Source organism: Bombus vancouverensis, chromosome 15, assembly GCF_051014615.1.
Source record: "Bombus vancouverensis nearcticus chromosome 15, iyBomVanc1_principal, whole genome shotgun sequence".
NCBI lineage: Eukaryota > Metazoa > Arthropoda > Insecta > Hymenoptera > Apidae > Bombus > Bombus vancouverensis.
In genome coordinates this window covers 4,451,262-4,474,297 of record NC_134925.1, presented here as the reverse complement: position 1 = coordinate 4,474,297, position 23,036 = coordinate 4,451,262, and the positions used below count along the sequence as shown (strand labels likewise).

Here is a 23,036-nt window from a genome sequence, read left to right as displayed (position 1 = left end):
TCGCTTTGCCCCTTTCGTTTTCTCTCGTGTCCAGCGCACGCGTACATAGTACGTGTGTTTGTGTCTTCGGTTTGATCATCCTTTCTTGGAACCATTCTACAGGTAACAGCTTCCTCGAGCTTCTGCGGCAATTAAAATTTCACCAAGACACATAATTTTTTAGGTTATCGATTGCGCACGTAGAACGTTTAGTTTATGTAACTCTCTTGCTTATAGTAAATAGAACAATTTCTAGAAGAGAAAGAAAAGATCGTAGCGCATTCACAGCGTTTTATTCACGCACTGTACAAGAATTGATTGCGTTGACCCGCGTCGGATCGAGTCTCTTATCGAATAAATAAATAGACAGTAATGGTCCGTGAGCGTTCATACGCCTCGCACTATTAATTAATAAATTAAGAACCACGATTCCTCGTGGTTAATAAATAAATATCTAAGTCCGCGGAGCGTGGACCGACGCACATTGGAATTAAATAGGAATTAAAGAAACGTCGTGGTCTTAAGTTCCGCGTCGTACAATCATTCGATATGTTATTGAAATTAAACCGCTAAATCGCGAATGACTGCGTTTGATTGGTGGAAAATCGAGGCGTCCTCGACGTCGCGACACCACGATTTTCCATGATTACTCAACTAAATATAATCGAGCATCACTATATGGAAATTCGAACCTGGCAGTTCGAAACATCGAATTCCACGAATACACGGCCATAAAATTCTTTCTTGGTAAATCGTGCGTGTCTCTAATCGCGTATTATTTGTCGGACCTACTTCTAACCATGGTAAGTCGACTATTACGTAAGAGCGTAACATTCGAATACCGGTAATGATATACAGCGATCCAGCTATCATGTACCGTTATCACGGTCGACCTAATGATTGCCATTTGTTTCCTTCGTTGTCAGCCTTCTGACCGATTAATTGCGTGAAATTGTTTCGTATTAAGCATCTTTGATCTTGTTTGGACTATTGAGTACGTAATTGCCCGAGTAACAATATATGTCGTCGTGTACAGAGATAAGCAGGTATAGAGATAGCGATCTTTGAGCCTTGGTGAGTGATCTTTTAAATATTCTGAACAGCAAGGAACCTGAAAATATATGTAAGAAGGCCGTGTGTAATTAGGCGCTACGGCGACCTCGCGGAGATCTCAACGTCCGCATAGGAAGCGCTCTCCAAACTACTCTTTTGTTAAACCCATAAATATCAAAAGTTTCGATATTCAGATTCCATTTAAATTAATCGAAACTTTTTACAATTTAAAACTTTTAAAATTTAATATAATTCAATGAGTTATTAAATATCCAAATTACGTACTCGGTGGTCGTATGAATAAATGATCGAACCATGGAGCCAAATAATAAAAATTCATAGTTGAGGTAAATTCACCGATTTCCTAAATTACTATTATACCTACTATTCAGACTATTTTCAAGAACTGTACCCTGCAACTTATAATCGCCACAGAAATTCGCTCAAAGTGCTCGATACCTGTATACCAAAGTACAACCAACGACGATCAACGAATCACAGGTAACCGAATAAAAACACGATTTGGTTTCAATCGGTCGTTCAGTCCCAGGATTGAATCCTCGCTGTTCTATCTTCTTTCTTATAACTTCCTCGCGTGGACGAGCTTGTCGATGTCCTGATAGGTAGCCAACATAGCCTGATTTTGCCTGAGAGTTTGATCCTCTCGTGCAATTGCGCAACTCGCGTACGCATCCTCGCATTTCACGCCATCTTGTCCGTCTTTCGCGGCCTTCATGTATCGGAAGAACCTCAGGACATCGGGATTATCGCTACTGGGTCTTCTTAATTCGTTCAGCTCTCTGGACAGCTGTGCTGAGACCAGATTCGAATACGGTGCGTACCTGGCGGGGCTTCGGTACATCGCACAAACGGCGTATTCTCTGCAACCCTCCGTCGTGTGGCCCAGACGAGAGAACACGGCATCCAGGCGAGATAACAGAGGTGAGTAGAATGGGTCGTAGTTAGTTAGCAGCAGCGAACTCGTTGGAATTTCGTGGAACACCTGCTCATTTTTTTACGAGAACTTTTGTGAGAATTTTGATACATGAAAATTGTATTTTCGTAGGACAGTGCGAATAGACTGGATAAATGTTAATTATTACCATAGATCGTAAGTCGAAATTTGAGGATTTGAGATCTGAATGACGATTTGTGAAAATGAGATCTTCAATGGATATAACGTTAACAATTAATTGAACTAGGAAATTTGTTGGAGAAATTTTGAATAAAATAGATAAAATATCGACAACTGTATGGGTACGAGGAAGGTTGAGAGATCTTGAAGAAAAATAATGAAATCGTCAGTGAATGTAATATTATAACAGTCGATGATTTATTGATTTAGAAAATTTGTTAGAAAAAGAGACATTACCTTAAAGTCTTGCTTCTTAGAAAGTCCATGAGCAGCAACGTGGCGAGTGTAATAACGATCAGCAACAGCATTGGCGTGAGTTATTCTAGGATCGACGAAGGAATATCTCGATGCGATTTCTGGACTCTTCTGAGACTGCATCATACTTTCATCGTACATTACAGAGGCTGGTAATGTTCCTACCGGCTGTCGCGTCAGGTAGTCATCGCTGTACAAATCGGAATTATCCTTGAACTCGAAATTTTCTTCTGGCTGCGCCGTGGTATGCGATGATTGCGCAAACGATGAAACTCCTACAAAGCAAATTGGATCAATATCCGGATTTTTCTCAATTCGACCACGAAACAAGACAAACGGATAAACTAAATCTGTTATCGCATGTTTCAGTTACCAATTTAAGATGACTACTATAAGTGAAACAGTTTGGATATCTAGAATTACAGAATCACATTGTCAATTAAAGTAAGTGGTACAAGTACGTACCTTTACCGACGATATTACCGATACTTCCGATGATACTGGGCAGGAAAAGCGCCAGTAGGACACTCTTAATGATCTGTACACCAAAGATCAGAGGTAGCAGCAGCTTCTTCAGGCCAAATGCTAGAAAACCAAGTCCGAATCCTGTTAAAAAGGTACTCTTTCCCTGAAAGATGGCTGAAAGCAAAAGTACCAGCAAATTAAAGCCTTGCGGTTAGTCCTGTAAGCCATGCTGCAGCCAGCATATATGTATATATATATCTCTCTCTCTTTCTCACTCGCCTTCTCAGTTACTTCACACAGTGGCAGACATAAGATCTCTTTCTGAAAAATCATTCAACATACATGTAAGGTATTTCTCGAATTGCCACGATGATCTTAAATGAATACAATTACGTTGGTGATTGTCGCGAATGAAGCCGAATCTTTCGTTTTGCCAATCAGCGGTGAACCAGCTAACCGTCTTTTTTAGCATGTTTTAGCGAGAAGCCAATCAGTGATGTGTGAAAAGCGTATCGTCGACGCGCGATGGCGGTGTTGTCCGTTCGTTTCGTTACGCGACTCTTCGCCCTGTTGGCACCAGGGCAGCGTGTATTTTCGTGTATTGCGTGTAACATTTCTCGAAAAGCGTGCTTGGGCCTTGATCGCAGTGTCATTTGGTCGAAACCAGTCTTCCGACTTTGGACAAAACTTGAATCGGCGGATTGGAGATTCAGGCGTAAAAATAAATGAACCGAAAGCAGGTTTCTACCTTCTGACAAGTCAAACGTTTACTCTTCTCTTCCGCCATTTCTTTCACTTCTCGTGATTCTTGTTTTGGGAAAGTCGACTTGAAAAACTACGCAAATATGCCTACTTTCTAGATGGTGTTGGCCATCCAGTCCATTTGTAAAGGAATTTTTCAACATGTCCACAAAGGAACACTATAGACAGATACCGCATGATACGCCCACCTTTCATTTCATACAGATACGTAATATTGTATAGGAGTGAACGCGAGCAACTACAATCAAGACCCAGTTTTACCAGCTCGAACGCGTTCCACGACTCCTCAGCGAGCGGGAAATACAGCGACAAGCAAACGAAATCGGTCCGCGGAAGAGGCAACAACGTTCATAGCAACATAAAACAACGATCCTGCGAAACCCGCGGATGCGCCGTTGGTGCGAGCGGAGATTACGAAAGCGTGACACGAACACGTTCCGTAGACTCACCGTTGAAGAAGGTTCTAGCTTTTCTACCGGGTATTAAGTCCTGGCTCAGACGTATCTTTACTACGTGTTCTCTTGCGAACCGGCGAACTTTATCGAGTAGGCTTGCGTCCGGCCGGTCGTTACCTTTTTCGTCTTTCCTGCCGATGACGTCCCGATTTCTTATGATCTGCACCGAGTCGGTCACGTTGTACGTGTCGATCCTGGACAACCTGTCGAACAGATCGGACAGATCCTTTCGCGCGCAAGGCGTCGTCTTGTTGTCCTGGCAACCCATCGATTCCAACGGAAACGTTGTAGCGTTCTCCATTCGCGTCGCCTCGATCTGATACTGTGACCTATCGTCCGTCTGTATCATCTGATTAATGTTCGTGTCGAGTTTCGAAGGTTTACCGGGCATCATGTGCGGATGCTGATCCAACTCGTCACTACTGAACGATACCTCGTTTTCGATAGAATCCACTTGAACTGGATGGTCGGTCTCGTTCAAGGCCGCCACGTGGTCCTCGACCCCGACCGTCAATCGGAGCCACGCGACCGCCAAGATGAGCAAGACGCCGTCTCTCGATCCACCCATGTTCCCCCAACTTGGAACCTGTCTCGCACGATTCTCTCTTTCTCTATCTCTCTTTCTATATCTCTCTCACCAACTCTCTCTCTCTCTTTCTCTCTTGACTAGCTTCTCTTATTGCCGAAAGATAACTGCATCTCGGTCCGCGACGTTCGCTCGATGTCTCCTGAAATAATAAAAGCAATGCGATCTTGTACAACGGATCTCTGAACTGAGGTAGCGGAGACGTATGACAGATGGTATCCCAATCGAGTAAATGTCAATTGAGTAAGTAATAATTACCGTGAACGAGTTCTTCTCGGAAATCAAGGAGCTTAATTGATAGTCGAGAATTCACGGTCCTCTGACTTCTTGGTTCCCAAAATGATCGTTCGTTTGAAGTGACACCAGATACACGAGACTGTCTATTCTCACAGTTATAACACGTAAATGACATGAAAGTGTGCAACCAACTTTGCAATCGTCTTGTAGAAATATCGAAGAATTTTTGGAGAACGTGTGGGTTTAGATATTTTGTTTAGAATCGAACACTGTAAAGACCTTGGTGAATGGAACGACGAAGACGTCGGAATGGTGCGCGACCATCGACTCGATACTACTGCCGAGCCTCCGTAGCATCGCCTCGGCTGATCCGATCTGGGTTACCCGGCCATCCGTCTGTCCGTCCCTCTGTCCGTTCCTTTCTACCTTCCTCTCTTCCACGTTCGTTCATTCGTTGGTTGCGCTCCCGCCACAAACGCTTCGTCTCTTTTCCTCTGGCACGTAGACGGTCGTCGTTCTCCTCTGATTCAAATCCAATCGAATTCGACGCGGGTCTAACGACCGCCGGACCGATTTCACCGGTTGGAATTTCGGCTGATGACGCTCCATCTGAACCATTCTTTACCTTTTTTTTTTCGATCTGGTCCAGAAATCGTATTAATTCTGATTTCAATTCGAATTTTTGACTCCAGTTTTGTAATGATGCGACATAATGTTGTAACCAAACTATGGATAGTTATGCTGTTTTTATGAAAATAACTAAAGGGTCTAGGGAGAAATGTGTTTCGCCTATTAAAAATTTAGCAAGTACTGTACTTTGTATATTTTATTATATATTATCCTATGTCCTTAAATATTATCACCCACAAATACATAGAAATCCGCAATCTTATTATAACGATAGCGTTTTATTACTTATTTTATGCAAATCATAATAGCGTCACAAATGGCTGAGTTTTACTTGTTAGCAAACATATTAATAGAGAAATGTCTATTCGTAAATTCGACTAATTGTATCGTGAAAAGTTATATTCCTTTTTTTTTTTGTTGTTGTTTCTGAAATATAGGGTTAAAAAATACTTTTCTTCTTCCTCGACGCACTGTAAAAATAGTATTAAAAACTAAGTTCAGTTAAATTTGGTTAAGGAGTTTTCCTATTTATCTGTTTATCACTGTGTAATAACAAGGATTAGAATACTTCACTTTTATCGTTATCATAGCTGTCAGTTTGTAATCAATTCGTTCGTTCATTCTCGTGAACGGATCACCGAACTATGACGAATAATTAAAAATATTTCGATAGATAAAAGGTGGTGCGATCAACACAAGAGTAACTATTATGCTTGTCAGAGACGCGACGTCGAATGCAAGGAGAAATCTAATCAGATTCGATAAATGCATGACACCAAAGCTTGCGCGGAAAGCTCGTCGTGGAAAATCACCGGTATTCAACTCGTATGTCTCCAGTGTCGTTGCACCATCGACATAAATATTAACACGCGTATTTTCAGATACAAGTAGGCCGCTAATCCGGTTTCGACTTTATTTTACTTCCTGTCGAAAAGATCGCGCAAAGAAAAATCGCAAACATCTTGCATCCAGAAGCCAGCGTTTTCATCACGCGCTCGTTTGAAGTAGTACTCGAGAGAGCGTTGTTCGATACGAACATGGAAAAAATCGTAAACGTTAATGACGTTAATCAGGAGAAAAGGGTGTCTCGTGTGTAAGCCCAAACAGCCTGGACACGAATACACCGAGCACACTTTTACGGACGATTTCACTGTGGCCGCGTCCCGAATTCACGGACGGCTCGGATTCCTCGAAATCGATGATCGTACTCGAGAGTTTCACTTGGAGCCAAGGAAAATTCGATTGGACGCGTGGCAAGAATTTTAATCCCAGAAAATAGATCCGATCGTGTAGATTGTATCCAGAAAGCAAGATGCGTTTAGCATAATAGAACGGAGAGGTTTGGGTTAGATCGATATCGGAGTGTTTAAAGTCTTGGCGTGATAATTAGACAAGGGTATACGACAAAAGATATCTAAGAAACGAATGAAATATGGAAATGTCGTTAACTCGTTAAGGGCTACTATTTACCTTACGACTATAATTCATTAAGAAGCTGGAGGCATCGGTTCGATTTCTTAATCATTATCGTGAGCTGGTTCGATGGCACAGGTACATCTAACCGGTAAAAAAGTTTTCGTTCCAGAACAGGGTCACGATAAAATATATCGTTCCCTTTTTTTATTTTCAAGAACTTCACGCCTACGGCTGTCATCCGGAGATTGTAATGGTTTGGGTTAGATTTCTGATCGATTTAATCGTTTGAAGATATCAAGCGGAGAGAAAGGATCCACGCGACGGGACTACGTTTGTCTATGTTTGTATTTTGTTGTAAGAGAGAGAGAGAGAGAACGATAGACTAAATCAATTAAATTTTGTTTAAACGCTTCTCGTTATTCAAAGTAATTTTTATTATCCATTTAAATCTTAAATGCTATTCAAGATCAAATAAATTTCATAGATACTCGCGTCCGTGGAATTGGGAATTGAAACGGGTTATTAACCTTCTAGAAATCGTCTTAAGAAATTATTAATGAACTGCTTCGTAGTTTTGACAAGTCTTGATGAATAATTCAATAACTTTTGAAAGAAATGAAAGAGGTAGAACATCGACGTGTTAGCAAGTTCCAATTCGAAATAACTCAAGAGAAAATTATATTGTTGTTGTGACCATATTTTAGACTAATTGTACGTTACGTTGTTGTACGTCTGCTTATCGGACCTGCAGCGAACTCTACTAATCCAATTTTGTAAGAAAAAGTTCGAAAAATGTAAGTATTATAAAAGAGAAAAAGTCAACCGGTTTTAGAAAGTGCTCCATCATTTGCTCTGTATCGATCAGATTCCTCCATGCAGCTTTTACATGCGCGCATCAATCTTCCATAATCGTTTCCTTAAAAACGAAACGAAAGACCTCTTGAACCGTTGCGTTAAGGTTAAACGCTTCTCAGATTCCTTAGATTCTCTTACAGATTCTTGAGAATTAATATCGAAGCAAACGTGCACGTAACAACAAACCCTGCTTATCAAATATCAAATTTACCTTATTTTGTCTTAATCTTATTATTATATCTTATTATTTATCTTAAATACCAATTTTTTGCCGAGTTGTTCGATTTATTAGATACCGAAGTTAAGCGAATTTCTAGATAACCTGACATTCTCCGTTCGAAATAGAATTGAATATCTGTCGCAAACAGAGATTTCACTATCTTACTCTCTATACGTGAAATGAATACAGAATTCACCTTGACGCTTCTTATTTCACATTCTATCGTTCTTATCGATTCACTCGAATCTACGTTTACTTTTCATTCCAACTTCTAATTGCTTCAGACTCTGTTCTTTTTTCCTACTCGCTCCAAATTACGATTACTCCAAAACTCTGTTCGCTCTTCCTCTAGCTTAGATCTATATCAACAACAAACGCAACCCTCTCGATTATCGATTCGCGTATCGATTAATTCAACGCCATTCGAACCAACCCATGGTATATCGAACATCGGGAGTACACATAGCGCATGCCGTTATGTTAATACTCCGTTCCCTGTCGGTTGTAACGTAACGGTCGAGTTACAGCGAGTGCAAGCTGCGTGTCGGCTATATCTCGCACTGATCGCAGACCCAACTGTTTCAATGTATTGACTGGATTATTGTTATTAAATGCAGCGAATGGTTAACTGCTATCGCGTGCAACGATCGCGATACTCGCCCGCGGATTTGTCGAACGCGAAGACAGCCGCGCCACATTCGCCTCGAACTCGTATGTGGCCCTATAACGGTCTTCCCGATCGTGCATGCGTGCATGGGTCAACACGCGCGTGCGGAAGCACGCGTCACACGCCGGAGCGGCCGTCCAAATCTGTCAGTGGGTCATTCGTACGGGGAACCGCCGCGCCTCCTTTAAGTTTCCAATGACCTTGACCATCGCCGTTCACCTGCACCGATTGATCGACCATCGCCCGACTCCATTTCGCACTAGAAGATTGGAAGAGGAAAATTTAGAAGCTTGTGAAACAATTGGATGTATTTTTGCTATTTCAACGAGTAATGGCAACTACGTATGTACATCTCTTGGAGAACGTTAGAAATGCACGAATGACTTTTAGCCAGCGTTAGATATTACATATGTAGCGATGATCGTAACGGAGAAAAGATTTCTAGAGAAGGTCGACGTCATTTTATGCTGGAAAGAAACATCGTGCGAAATCAGTTTGCATCTGCAAATGTGAACTTCTGGTAGAACGCTTACTGTTCCGAAATCAGAGGTCATTGTCATACTGAGACATGCCCTTACAACTATGGTAATAAACAATGCACGGCCATTCCTGCATGAATAAGAAGTTCCTAACCTTCAGATAGATTTTTCCAAACCCGTACTATTACATGCTAAAGGAACAGTATGAAACATGAAGTCTATCTAGCTTATCCTATCTTAAAGGAAGTAATAAATCATTTCTTTATTCGTAACTTTATTTAACCAAAAGTTATTTACTATCTGGTCACTGACGATCGCTCGCTACTATACAAACTACGCGTCTGTACATTCTCGAGCAGGCCACACGCTTCAACCCCGCCCTCCGATTATTAGCCCGGAAGTGATCAGCGTTAACATCACGCGAGGCGTTGTTGTTCGCGAATTCGATTTTATTAGATTACGGTACCCAAATATTCACGGACGACGTTGGAGGCTCGCGTGCCACGCAACAATACTCGCGAACAGTTTCTGCAGTTTGCAGAAGAAAATCATCAGACGCGTGTTCGTGATTGCAACGTTTACGTACGGCGATGCTCATTACCAATTTTGTAACGGTAGCGAGCATGGCGTGTGAAAGTCATTTCGTGACGAGGAACGCACTCGATAATCATTGCTAAATATAACTCGTTTGTAGTTTGTCGCCTCATAATTAGGATGTTTAGGAATAAAGAAAGGGGATTAGCGAGTCGCAAGAAGAAAACCGCAAATGCGTAGAGAACACAGTCGAAAGTTGCTAAGAGAAGAAAGCGGAAGGTGCACAATCGTAGTTCGTCCGTTTGAGTTTCGATGCAATGGCAAGTTGAAGTAGATCAGTGATGTTTTTCCGTGCTCCCTAACTTCATCCATAGGGGTTGCGATAACCCTGGTATCCCATGTAAGGAGAGTTTGCTGAGACGTAATCACTTCTGTGAGACCATGGCTCCTCTTGTCCGTATGCTGAAGAAAATAACAAAAAAATTATATAGACACTGAGATATTTCATAGTAATTTAAAATAATTTAAAATAATTTCCCCATAGTTTATATACCTGGAGATACTTTGAAATATTGTATAATAATTCGAAATAATTTAAAGTAATTGTTGACTCTCCCCAATAAATAATTCGTTCAAATAGAAAATTTCGGAACGATTGAAATTTCGTCCCGATAGAAAAGTCCAAAGTGGCAATAACGCAACTATTGCTCGACAATGCTTATGGAAGAGCGATCGTCATACTCGAGTAACACTCAAATTTTCCATACCCCAAGAAACACGTGCAATTATTAAAATTACTACTATCAATGAGCTATCGAAATGCATTCTATACGACAATTCCACGTTTAGGAATCATCGAGTGTTATATAACTGTAATTAATTGACAAGGAGAGAAATATTGTGTCATCGAGCATTGGCTCAACGTATATTGATGATATTTCGACCGTCTCGGCTATTCTAGTCTCCTATAATCGCTTCTTACAACCGATGTAATTTTCATCGCTTTGAATTAAGGAAGCGTGACACAAAAAATATAATCGTGTTCATTTACCTGTTGGATAATCGACGGGTGTATCAGCGGCCGTACCCCACATGTGATAAGGGTAACCCTGGTAATGTGAATTCGCGAATTTACAAATCTTCAGACGCGCCAGTAACGAGGGAACAATGATGGATGCTAGCACTAGTAGCTTCTTGATGAAATGAACACCGAGGAAAATGGGTAGAAGCAACAGTTTCACTTTCAATAGGTTTAATAGGATTAGAAGAGGAAGGATTATGGAGGTTTTCTTCTTCAGAAGTCTCCAGTTATCTAGATAAAACGATTAATATCATCGATATGAAAATTGATAAAGAATTTATTCGCGAGTCGGTATTTCAGAAATATTTCAGAAATTCACTAATGCAACTATCTGCAATGCTGATAAAACGAAATACACGTTTCTTGAAAACACGGTTTACATTCGAGAGATTCAGTTCAGAAAATTAAGAATATAATTACCAGCAGGGTATTTTCTGCTCTGCATTTGAATAAGTTCATCCTCGTCCATGATCATAGGCGCGCTACCAAAACTCCTGCCAGTGGCAGAGTTGTCAACCGTGTAAACCAAAGCTCGTTTCGTCAGCAGATCCTCCAAGCAGTCCCTGACGAAGTTCAAGGCCTCGACCGCATCGGTTTTGAACACACGTGACTGTGGTAACTTTGGGAGTATCGGTTGTCCAGATATGGATGGGATTCTCACAATACGCAGGGAACCATAGCTGTATTCCTAATAAAAATGAAAATAATTAATTATAATTTTATTGGATTGTTTACAATTTTATTGTGGTTCTACGTCGTCTGATGTTACGAGATGCGAAAATCTATGTTTGGAATTAACTCTACATATAGGCCACGGCTGTACGATTCGATTACCGACAGCGTTAATTAAAAAGTAAAAGTTGACGAAAGTAACGTGGGTACAACGTGTATGTAGATACTCTCGCTGTTGCACGAACACGAATGATAATAATGGTTTGCAGCGAAATCGTTACGGGTTTCAATCAGTTACACGCTACTTCCACTAATTTTCCTCAAAAAGTGTCTTTACCCGTACAACAAAGCACCTTGTGGAAAAGATTGTTTCATTTTTACGACAAGTTTCGAAATAACGAGTACAATGCGGCTTAACAGCGCGGACTTCTATTTGGAGCTATGTAGTGCATGACATTTCTTAGAAGCTAATCGTATGTTCAAATTTCTATCTATCTGTAATCTGATAAAATTCTTAACAAAATAAAGATCGCTATATCACTGTCATACCTTCTCCCTCACAATGTCATGAAGCCACCTGGCAACTTCGTATTTCCCACAAGTGATTATATCTTTGCGCAGGCTGCAGTCTACTCGAGATCTTTCGACAAACGTATTGTTTGAATTATCAAACGCCAATACAGAGGCGTGCTTCGAAAAACAATAAAAAGTCACTAACAAAACGTAGCTAATTCTCTCGAACCAGCCCAACTTCCAATCGTCTCGTATACACTTCATGATTCTGCGAATGAAAATCCAAAAAAACAAAGATCGTCGACGCCACGATCCTCTCTATCCCGAACTTATACAGGAATTTTTTCGATGAACTTTTATTTCCATAATTATATTCACAAGATGAAGAAATAGATGAATGAAGGTACGCGAGCACCACGCCTTGTTTATGCAGACGAGACGACAAGATTAAGTCCACAAGCTCTCTGACGATAGTTACGAGGTGTCCGGACCATTTATATGTAGTACATTTAGGTCGGTGGGGGTACCGGTCCATGGCTTAGATAATCCTGCACAGAGACTTGATTCTTCGCGTTGTAATGTTTGTAAAGGCAATGGCGAACCCGGCGAACGGTGCTCATAATGAAATTAACTATCACAATAGATCAAAAACGTAATTAAAACGTAGAGCAATTTCAGCAAACTCTGTGATAATTAGTCATTATAGTACCAGTAAACGACTTCGTTCGTAATTGCAGAGATATTCGCCAAAATTTGAATTTTAAGCAAAGTTGCATCTACGAATCTTTGGCTGATACTGATCCGATCTAACTAATTAGCATTAAATATAGCAATCATAGACATTTGCATCCCACGACTCTTCGACTTCTTCTCAATGTAACCTACTGCTTCGGTTTAACACATCCATCATGTGACGAGAAAGGAGATACACTGTTGTACATGGTTGGATGTTCCCGACCAGCCTCTTTCCGAGACCGGTTAGTACCCTTCGTTGTTGAAGTAGAGGTTTTGTTAAACGTTTTCAGTCGAATACGAGCACACGTATGATTGAAAGACTGGGTTAATGAAGTGGGAAAATTGAAATAAGATATGCACAGAAACATTTCACATTAGACTTGAAAAAATAAGGATAAGAAATAAATAATAAGAAAAAAATAAGAATGGAATAATTTGAAAATACAGAAATGCCTTTCACATATACTTCACAAAAAATAACTCAAATCAGCAAAGATACATTGTTGCAAATCTACAAGCTTTCTATAACAAATGACAAGTTGAAAGGCAAGAAAAAAAAATTTACATTCGGTGGTAAAAAAGAATAAACTGCAACATTTATCACGATGTTTGATGATCTGCAAGGAGAGCAGGCAGAGGTTTTGCCTACTTTCTCATTGCTTTTTGATACTTACTTCTGATTATCTAACTGGTCGTAATGAGTGACATAGTTTTCTTAACTATCAGTAACATTCTCGAAAACTCGTCTCAATTTTATGATGGTTGTCGAACGAATTGTCCAAACAAGAACTATAAGATCCAGTAAACAAAAAAAAGCAAACAGGTAAAAATGGTGCTCGGAACTCTAGTTTTGATACCACAGTCAAATATCTTCACAACGTTACATGTATATACAGAACTTATAAGGTAATTAGGTTCTTCCCTTTTACCTTTTATCAAAAGCGGTGTAACGTTTTCATTTACATATAATTTACATGGACTACTTTTCAAAGTATTTTAAGTTTACATGTATCGTATGAATGTCACGTATGTTTTAATTGGACCTAGTTGATTTATTAATCAGGCTTACTTGTTTACTTATATTTGCATTATATATTATAATTAATACGTGTAACTAATATTTCTTGCCTGATCAATTATGCCTATTTACATAACTGATTTATAAGATTTCAAATGCAGAACATAACGGCCACTCATGGTATCATTTATCTTAGAAAATATTCCCCATCTACTTTTATGTAACTTTTAAATTTGGGGTTAGTTAAAATATGAAAGGATGTATATTGTTTCAATTTTATGGTAAGATTTTTCATCCTTGGAGATGAATTCTTCTTTTAACGATGGACACAATAATATAATAACATAGACTATAGAACATCCACATTTGAAAAAAATGTAAATTAATCGTAAATAATTTTTGAAATGTCATATATACAATCATTCATAGTACATATAATTCAATGCTCCGATAGGTCTTAATGGCGTTGCAGAAATTATAGCAGCCCAACTATCTTGATGAAAATTATCCTGAAACGTATCATCCCATTGCCATAACCTCGTGAGGGTTGAAAGCATTAAAATCTTATTTGTTAAAACGAGACCAAAATCGAAGTATAAAAATTCAAGAACCATATCAGAATTAATTTATGTATTACACCTTACGATCTCGGTTTATGGGAGACAAGATTCTTCTTTTGACCTCGATACAGCGCAATGAGTTACTCGTTGGTCTTATTTATGCATTAGGATGGCGACGTGACTTGTCCCAAGCAAAAGGAATATTCGCACGATTTTAACTTTTATTTGGATTTCTCTAAACACCATGACCTTGCTTCTCTATTTTCGTGCACATGCAGTTTCTATCTTGGATAAGATCTCCGGCTGTTCCACTATCGAGAAGCTTAATTACGCGATATGTTAATATTATAGAGTTGCGTAGTTTCATAGAGGAAAGGAAGTCCCTGATAGATTTTATACCGAATAAAATCTCGCGATTAACAAACTTTCATCGCTGTCAAGACGATGTTAATCATTCCTCAAAATAATTTACATACCATAATACTATTTACGTCGTAAATAGCTACGTAAAATACCGCGTACGTCGATATTGGTAATTTGTACCCGTATAGCGTAATAACAACTATAAATTGATATCTTGCTAAATTGATATCTTAAAATTTTAATTATTTTAATGATCCTTGATCATGTTAATTAGGTGACGATTTCTCTACCGAAAATACCTTTAAAGTAAAAATTCCTCACCCTTTTTAGAACACCGTTTGAAGTCAATGATTAAGAATGTCTTAGCTCTAAAAAGTAATTTACTGATAAATCAAACATATTTTATCAATGATCATGTGCGCTTCGAAAAAAATGTATGTAGATTTGATTGTAGGGACGACCAGGTTAAACTAAGATAACGATGCCTGGAGGGCGGATTCCTTAGACACGCCACATTCACGATGCAATTTGTTTAACTTGATCATTCGTTGACCCAGTTTTCGCAAATCATGTGATATGATATAAATCGATACTAGGAAACAGGAGAAATGAGCGAACATATAATAAAACAACTATTCGGCCGACGAGAAGATAGGTCATCGTCGATCGTTGCAAATCGAACGTTCGATTCAATTCAGACCGGTCAAATCATAACAACGTGACAACGAATAAGAACATTATTAGATCTTGATCGTGAATCGATTTTATTTTGACACCTGAAAAAAAAGAGGGAGAGCAGAATTGCTCATTAACATCGGTTATTTAAGGATTGCGGTGAATATGTGGCTGAGGGAATTGTAGTTCACGGATTCGAACTCGAGGCACGTTAATCACCGTCGAAAGTATTGAGTTGATTAATGCATTCTATTTCACGTCTATCACGATGATGCAGAATTTTGCAGTTAACATCCTATGATGGCATGCATCTGGTTCAAATAAAAAACGCAAATGAACACATAACATATGTAAAAAGAAAACAAGTAGACAAGTGTAAAGGCAATAAAGAAATGTAAATAAATCAAATCTGTGAACAAGACAGAAGGCTAAAGAAGAAATGTAAGCAGAAAATGTAAATAAACAATAACTATTGTATAAACAATTTATAATGTGTTGAACGTGTTAAACGATTATCCGAATCCAGTAATATAAGTGAAGTAGGTGATAACTGCTTTATGTAATAATTGTGGGAGTTACTTATAATGATCAAATATTAGCTAATATCTCAGCGCAAAGAAATATCGACAGCGATAGTAAACCGCTTCCTTGAAACGGTATCACTATAACAGCGGTCTTATTTTAACGCGTACCATTCATATGTGGGCAGCGAGTAGGAAACAGGATCTTTATCTTCTTATTATCTGTCAGAAGATAATATAAATATATACAGTGTATCTTAATCGTTAGACCAATATATGTGTGTGTGTGTGTGTGTGTGTGTGTGTGTATATATATACCACACAAGCTCTTTATGAAGCAAAACGCGCACACATTAATAAAGATGCTTAATATGCTTCTTACCAATCTTTTTAAAGAAATAATGACGAACGACAGAATTTCTTCGAAGCACCATAAAAATTGATGTCAAACCAACTGGGCTACATTTCACGGAACGAATAGAGGTTTGAATCAACAAACGGCCTCGCAGGAAAAATCGCAGTGGACAATAAAATTTCTAGACTCCCGACCGGAGTAATTTCCTGCTTTGCATAATTTGCGAATAATTTTATTGTTTCGGAAACTCGAGTGATCGCTAGAAATCACGGCTAGAAATGGACGAGGGAAAAAGAAAGAAGATTCGTCATGTCAGGCCGCGTTTACGGTTCGCCTATCGTCCACCTTTGGTAGCCTCTATTTTATACAAAGCCAAGGATACCTAGATTTACGGCAATATGCAATTATTGCTCTCGAGATTCACTGGAACGCGATCGTGAACGAGCATCGTTGCCGGCAGATCTATTCCGGTGAAAGTACTGAACTCTATCATCAATAATTATTGATCTTCTGACAAAAAGAATAGCAGCTTGGTCGACTTTGTTCTCACATCAATACGTCTCCGGCAATGGAATTATGCCACTAGGTGAAGTGTAAAACGTCTTCGCGAAAAAATGCTCGTAAATACAGAGTAACTGATCTGTTTCTCTGTTGACGGAAACACGTGTAAAGGTGAGAAAAACTCTGCGTCCTGAATATCTCTGTTTTTGAGAAAAATCCAGATCTGGATTGAGGAAAAACGAACGATCGGGATTCGATCGATTCGTAATTAAACTGGACAGTATGATTAAACAGGGAAAAGTCGTATCTCTTAAAGATCCGTGTTATGCGATCAATATAAACGCGCGCACATAATCGCGCGTAACGGAATAAAGTTACCGCGTGCGCCTCATCATGCCTTTCGTTTTCGGTTTCAGTTGCATGCGCGAAAACAGGCGACGAAGTAGGTTGCAGAGTGGACAACTAGCTCACGACAGAGAAATGGTGAATCAATGTCGATGCGTCTGAGGTTGATTAAATCAAACAAAACACTGGATTCGACGTTGCAAACGCGTATGCATAGTTGGGGCGATGCAACGTGTCGCTAACGACCTCGTTTTGAAATATACAAAATGAAGTGCAACTAGAACGGTAAATATGCTTCTTTGGCTAGGTAATGAATGCAATAAATTCGATAAAACATTCCTTCGTGGATTGGTGACCTAGAAATAGGCACCCCCTGAAATTATTAATTAGGAGCATTCATCCTATTAACTTTTTTTTGTAACGCGCGTCTCGTATGCAAAGAACGTGAGAAACGTGATGTCATACGACTATTAGTAAAGTGAACCGCAGCACGGATGTCTTTCTTATCCCGTCGATAAATCAAATATGTACAAACTAAACTAGTAATAGCGTAGGGATAGAAGATGAAAGAAGCTATTAATTGATAATCTAAAAAACTGAAAACAACGAAGAAGCTGGTATTCGAGGTCGATGGTTATATTGGCTGACCACTACTCCTTTTATGGAATGTGTGAATTTTCAGTGGGCACTGTTATTGCTTTGAAAAGAATTGCTTTGCACAGTGGTCAGAAACCGTAAAAACCCGGTCTAAATTCATACGTCTCTTAATTATGTGTTATTATATACAAACAGAACAATTTTTTGGGGTTTCCGGAATCACAGAATCTAGTTTTGGTATTTTTCTGCTAGGATGAGAAACAACCCTTATAAAACCAGCCTTTTAGAAGATGCATCAGGCTAGGGAAACAAAATATTCGCCACTTGATGCAATAGATTTCGATTTCAAACGAATAGTTATAAAATAAATATACCCTCGAAACAACACATGTCTGTCGTTTTTTTTCTAACTCGACTCTGTTTAAAGCAAATAGGATATGCAGCAATAGGATAATTTGTTTGATCGTGTCTTGGTCGTTAATAATACTGCTACTCGATCAGTGTTTTTATTGTCGTCAAGCGATGCGTAATCGCAAAGTAACACGAAATCACGCCTACTTGTTGAATAAGGCAGCGTCCAGATAGTGGGGAGTGTTATCTAAACGAAGTAAAGCATTCGTATTCTACGATGAACTTTAAATTTTCGCGAACGCTTGATATTTCAAACTGCTCTTACGACAATAGAAAGCAAGTGGCCCCATCTATTGGGGGGTTGAGGTCTCACTAAGAAGGGTTGTGACTATCCTTTGGTATCTTTGCTCTTAAGTATTTACCAACTCTCCTATCCCAAATATTAAAATAATCTCCTAATCCTCCATTAAATTTATAAATTTACCAAAATACCTTTCGCTAAAATTTAAAGCCATCCAATTTAACCCAGTCTACTCTAAAATCAGAATTTCAACTTGCAAACCGAACATAGACACACCACCATCTCTTGGCGGAAGGAACAAGCGAGAAATGATGGACAGTAGTCGCGCACGCGTGCACGTTATCGATAACGACGTCGAAGGGATGAGAAGCAGAGAAGAGAGAAGTGCATGGATCGAAAGGTCGAGTGAGACACGAGGTGCCGAGTACTCGATGGAACGATACCGCTGTGAACGGTGGAATCGTTCAGTCGTCGGCGCGAGATCCGCTACCGTTGACGTCTGAGCGTCCTCTCGCGAGGATCACGCCAAGAGGAATTCTCTTACTTCAGGAACGAACGAACAACACCCAACAGGAGCTGCTGACTTGCATAGAACCGGTACAACCGCATGGTGGGGTGAGTGCTCGTGGAAGAGTAGGAAAGAAACTGGTGTGTGTCGGTGGTGGGAGGAGGAACAAGTTTGAGGAGCAGAAAAGACTCGCAAAATGTCGAATAACAAGGACGTCAGCGCGTTTGCTGACGAGCGAAAGATCGACATCGAGAAGCCATACTGGGATCAGAGCACGTACAAGGGTAGGGCGCTACACTTCCTCACGGTCACGAACCCATTGAATCTATTCCTCAGCGCCAAGGAGCTCGAGCACGCCCGAGACATCGTCACAAAGTACAGGTAGTTAATATGTATGATGTTGATAATACATCTGACATCGTTATTATTTTACATCAGAATATATGTTAATAGAGGTTGTTTATGCTGTTGTTGGCTTAATGTTCGTACGTAACGTTTGTATTAACATAGAAAAGGAGATAGCCTGGCACAATTAAAGGTGACGCAGGACGAGTTATGGAAATGCAAATACCGGTACGACAGCGCGTACCATCCCGACACGGGCGAGAAAATGTTGCTAATTGGACGCATGAGTGCCCAAGTTCCGATGAATATGATGATCACCGGCTGTATGTTGACGTTTTACAAGTACGTACTCATTGCTGACGTAAATTCTCGCGATATATACTACATAGTTTCGAGGAAAGGGGATCGAGTTTATCGAACGCGCCGATAAACGCCGTTTAGACCTTTCACCTTGTGTAATTCCAAATTACAAACACAGACGTCCGACGACAGCGACCGACAGTCACGTTTTCGCGCGACCAGATAAAAGCGAAAGAGAAGAATCAATCAGTATGTCAGAAGAATTCAATTATCGTGTTGGAACTTTATCTCGAGACTCTTCGTTGCACGACATAACAGACGCAGATGTCAAACGCATGTCAAGGACAATAGCGAAAGGATCCGTTTTGATGAATTTTATAAGATATTCTCATAGCAAACCTTGTTAGAATATTTCATTTATAATTTTTCAGAACGACAGCGCACGTCGTCATTTGGCAGTGGATAAACCAATCGTTTAACGCGATCGTCAATTACACAAACCGCAGTGGATCGAGTCCAATCCCCATGAACACGATTTTACAAAGTTACGCCATTGCAAGTGGAGGGGCTGTGATGACAGCCCTCGGGTTAAATCGACTTTTACGGAATGCACCACCCTTGGTAGGTCGATTAGTACCGTTCGCAGCAGTTGCCGCTGCCAACTGCGTAAACATTCCCTTCATGAGAATGCCGGAGCTTCAAAACGGGATCGAATTACAAACGGAAGAAGGTACGAAGGTCGGCAGCAGTAGACGAGCAGCAAGCAAAGCCATTGCCGCTGTTACTCTGTCTCGTATTCTTATGTCTGCACCGAGCATGAGTAAGTATTGAAATTGCTTTCATCTGTTATTCGATATGGAAGTCTGTCGTATGAATAGAGAATTAAAAAATGTTATATCTATTTTAGTACTGTCGCCCATTCTAATGAATTTCATGGACCGACGACAAATGTTACGTAACGCGAAATGGGCAGTCGTCCCCATACAAGTTTTAATTTGCGGAGTCTGCCTGACGTTCGCCACTCCTCTTTGTTGTGCTCTGTTCGTACAACGAGTACCTATTTCGGTGGACGATTTAGAACCAGATGTACGAGATCAGGTGCTCTTCGCAAATCCTAATCTTCGAACAGTGTATTACAATAAAGGCCTTTGAACAAGTCGCAAGACTGAAATGCTATCGGGGAAAATATGTAAAATTAAAGAAACGTATCGCGAAGTGGAGAGTTTAAATCGCGATATTTCTATGTATAAAAGTCACTGACGACTCAGAAGTGATTCTATTAGAATCGAAAAACATACAAACATATATATAAATATGCAAACATATCCCCAAGCGCTATTCGCTGATATTACGACTACTGCTCGTCGTAACTACCAAATACCGCCAAGGAAAAGTAACGGAGACAATAAAATGGTACAATAAAGTAACATTTATTGAATACAATTTATAAATTTACATTATTTAGTGCTACAATATTCAGTTCAAGTTTAGTTTTTATATTGTCCTCTTGATCTATGCCGACCTTCCGTAGAGGAGCCGGAGGTTTTATTTTTCGGCCGAATCGACCAGTCTTCCTCTGCCACAGACCGCTTCTCGGTCGATTTCCAAGTTCCCTATTCTTCTGTGCGCTACCAATTGGCGTCGTACCATGTTCGACATTCGACAGTCTACCCACAGTCGCCATACAGGTTTTGTAGATGCTGAACTCCTTCTTGCTTGGCATTTTAATGATCACGCGATCCTCTCCATCCTTCCTTAATATCGTGCCGTACGTTCCAGCGGCGTGAATGAGAAAACCTCCTTTATCAGGATATTTTTCCACGCAATTAACGATAGTCCCTTTGGGCAACGCTCCCAATGGATAAGCATCTCCTTCAAAGGCTCTGACATGATTTTCAGGAATGCCTTTATGAGTACGGATTATGTCTCCAACTTTCATATTCTCCGTCGCGAGAATGTACTGCAAGTTAGAACCGCTTCCAATCAAAGCTACGAACGAGGTTCTGCAACCGTCCTTGAATACTGCTAACACTTTGTCTTCTCTTGCGGGTTCATTAAGATCAGTAGGCCCATCTCTGATCCACTGGATCCAGTGATATTTGTGTTTGATTCCTCCACCGATACCTTTTGCCACCAATCTTCCTGTTTTAATCGTACATAACATGAATGAGAAAAAATGTAACATTGATTTCGATATACGCTAATCGAATTTCCCGCCGTAGTAGGAAATTCCTTTATCGACTGATGGCTGTATTGTCGAAAACAAGAAATCTATATGGGGGTTAGAGATATAAACTTTGAGAAAGTAATTTTTCTTCGAATTATGAAAATGTCTTCTCAAAAGAGAACAATATCGAAGCAAAACGAGTGAAATTTAAATATAACACGCACCTGTAACGGGATCTCTCCCTGCTAAATTCGTAACATTTAAAGGTTCAACCGTATACTTGTCTTTAAAGTGGACGATTCTTCGGTAACTTTTCCCTTTCACTCCAGGTTTTGGGACTTTCACAAGATTCCACTGATTTCTTTTCGGCTGCACTTGAAGCGGCACTGAGGCAGGTTTGTAACAAATATTGGCGACATGTCTCGTGAAAACACGAGCTACCAACGACATGGCAGACATTTTGACTCAGGTCGATTACAGTGCCATCGTCTCATCTAAAGAACATGTTTGAATCCAGCGGTTACCGGTAGATGTCACTAGGAATGTTTCTAATGTATCTTGATTCGTAATTGTTAGTTAGAACGCGTTAATGTTCCGCGTCGTGTCAACTTAGAATTTTCCGTTTAAATTAATGCGATAGTGTTACTAAGAGTGCTGCGAAAGTGCTAAGCAAAATGTAACAGATAACGTAATTACAGAGTTAAATCGGTATCGCTGATCGTCATACGTACTTGAGAAAATGATCATTGAAAGATATACGCTTCTTAAGAACCTGAACGCAGCTAGCAAACGATCGGAAAATGAAGAGCTGAGAAGAAACACTGACAGATATGAAAAATAGGGCGTGCCAGATTCATCAGGTACGTTACCGGGGCCATTATATTTATACGAAAGATAAAACAACGTTATATTGGAAATCAATAAATGATTTTCCATGCTGACGAGCAATGCATCGTCGTTTCATGCTAAATTTTCACCGGTGCATAAATATAAAATGCATTATCGCCGGTGCACGTTAAATCTCTCCCGTACACGGGAAAAAGTGCGAGTGACGAGCCGTTAAATAACGATACGCGTATAAAACGCGGGAACAACGCGAGCGCGCCCTCGCGGTCCCCCTGCTCCGTGTACTCGGAAAACAACCGATCGTAATCTTTTTAACCTTTTGAATAAAAAAGGTCTGAACGACATTTTCGCGCACAATATCATTTCCATCTGAACTGAATCGAATCGGAAACTACGTACCGAGGCACGCGTAATCGTGTCTGAATAATTCTCTCGTGGCTTAATCGTACCCTGTTTGGCGGGCTTTTTGAAATAATAATCGCGAGTAAACGGTTGTGTAACGGCCGTACGAAATAGCTTGCGACTCCAAAGAAGGTCGCGTTGTTCAAAGGAGC

The 23,036-nt window shown here is 40.0% G+C and overlaps 4 protein-coding genes across 6 annotated transcripts; 1 reads left to right on the top strand and 3 right to left on the bottom strand.

The window, feature by feature from the left end:
- Positions 1 to 255: 255 nt before the first annotated feature.
- On the bottom strand, positions 256 to 5,296 carry Osi24 (Protein). 2 transcript variants are annotated; one of them, XM_033335321.2, is made up of 5 exons: positions 4,949 to 5,296; positions 4,099 to 4,832; positions 2,888 to 3,007; positions 2,405 to 2,697; positions 256 to 2,035 (listed from the first exon to the last, which is right to left on the bottom strand). In XM_033335321.2, the coding sequence occupies exons 2-5, from the start codon at positions 4,670 to 4,672 to the stop codon at positions 1,613 to 1,615; spliced, it is 1,410 nt and encodes a 469-aa protein (XP_033191212.2). In that variant the 5' UTR covers positions 4,673 to 4,832; positions 4,949 to 5,296; the 3' UTR covers positions 256 to 1,612. The 2 variants fall into 2 exon arrangements, with proteins under 2 accessions (XP_033191212.2, XP_076480969.1); XM_076624854.1 differs by having other exon boundaries at positions 4,222 to 4,832.
- A 482-nt stretch (positions 5,297 to 5,778) lies between these two features.
- Positions 5,779 to 19,953, bottom strand: LOC117157251 (uncharacterized). Of its 2 annotated transcripts, none has more exons than XM_076624751.1 (4): positions 19,869 to 19,953; positions 11,230 to 11,497; positions 10,780 to 11,040; positions 5,779 to 10,190 (listed from the first exon to the last, which is right to left on the bottom strand). In XM_076624751.1, exons 1-4 carry the CDS (start codon positions 19,884 to 19,886, stop codon positions 10,093 to 10,095), a joined length of 645 nt encoding a protein of 214 aa, XP_076480866.1. In that variant the 5' UTR covers positions 19,887 to 19,953; the 3' UTR covers positions 5,779 to 10,092. The 2 variants fall into 2 exon arrangements, with proteins under 2 accessions (XP_076480866.1, XP_033191047.1); XM_033335156.2 differs by lacking the exon at positions 19,869 to 19,953 and adding an exon at positions 12,031 to 13,990.
- Sfxn1-3 (Sideroflexin-1-3) lies at positions 18,727 to 20,912 on the top strand. The gene is made up of 4 exons (XM_033335152.2): positions 18,727 to 19,205; positions 19,335 to 19,511; positions 19,901 to 20,289; positions 20,377 to 20,912. The coding sequence occupies exons 1-4, from the start codon at positions 19,021 to 19,023 to the stop codon at positions 20,619 to 20,621; spliced, it is 996 nt and encodes a 331-aa protein (XP_033191043.1). The 5' UTR covers positions 18,727 to 19,020; the 3' UTR covers positions 20,622 to 20,912.
- Positions 20,881 to 22,110, bottom strand: mRpL2 (mitochondrial ribosomal protein L2). The gene is made up of 2 exons (XM_033335155.2): positions 21,861 to 22,110; positions 20,881 to 21,611 (listed from the first exon to the last, which is right to left on the bottom strand). The coding sequence occupies exons 1-2, from the start codon at positions 22,093 to 22,095 to the stop codon at positions 20,914 to 20,916; spliced, it is 933 nt and encodes a 310-aa protein (XP_033191046.1). The 5' UTR covers positions 22,096 to 22,110; the 3' UTR covers positions 20,881 to 20,913.
- Positions 22,111 to 23,036: the final 926 nt, after the last annotated feature.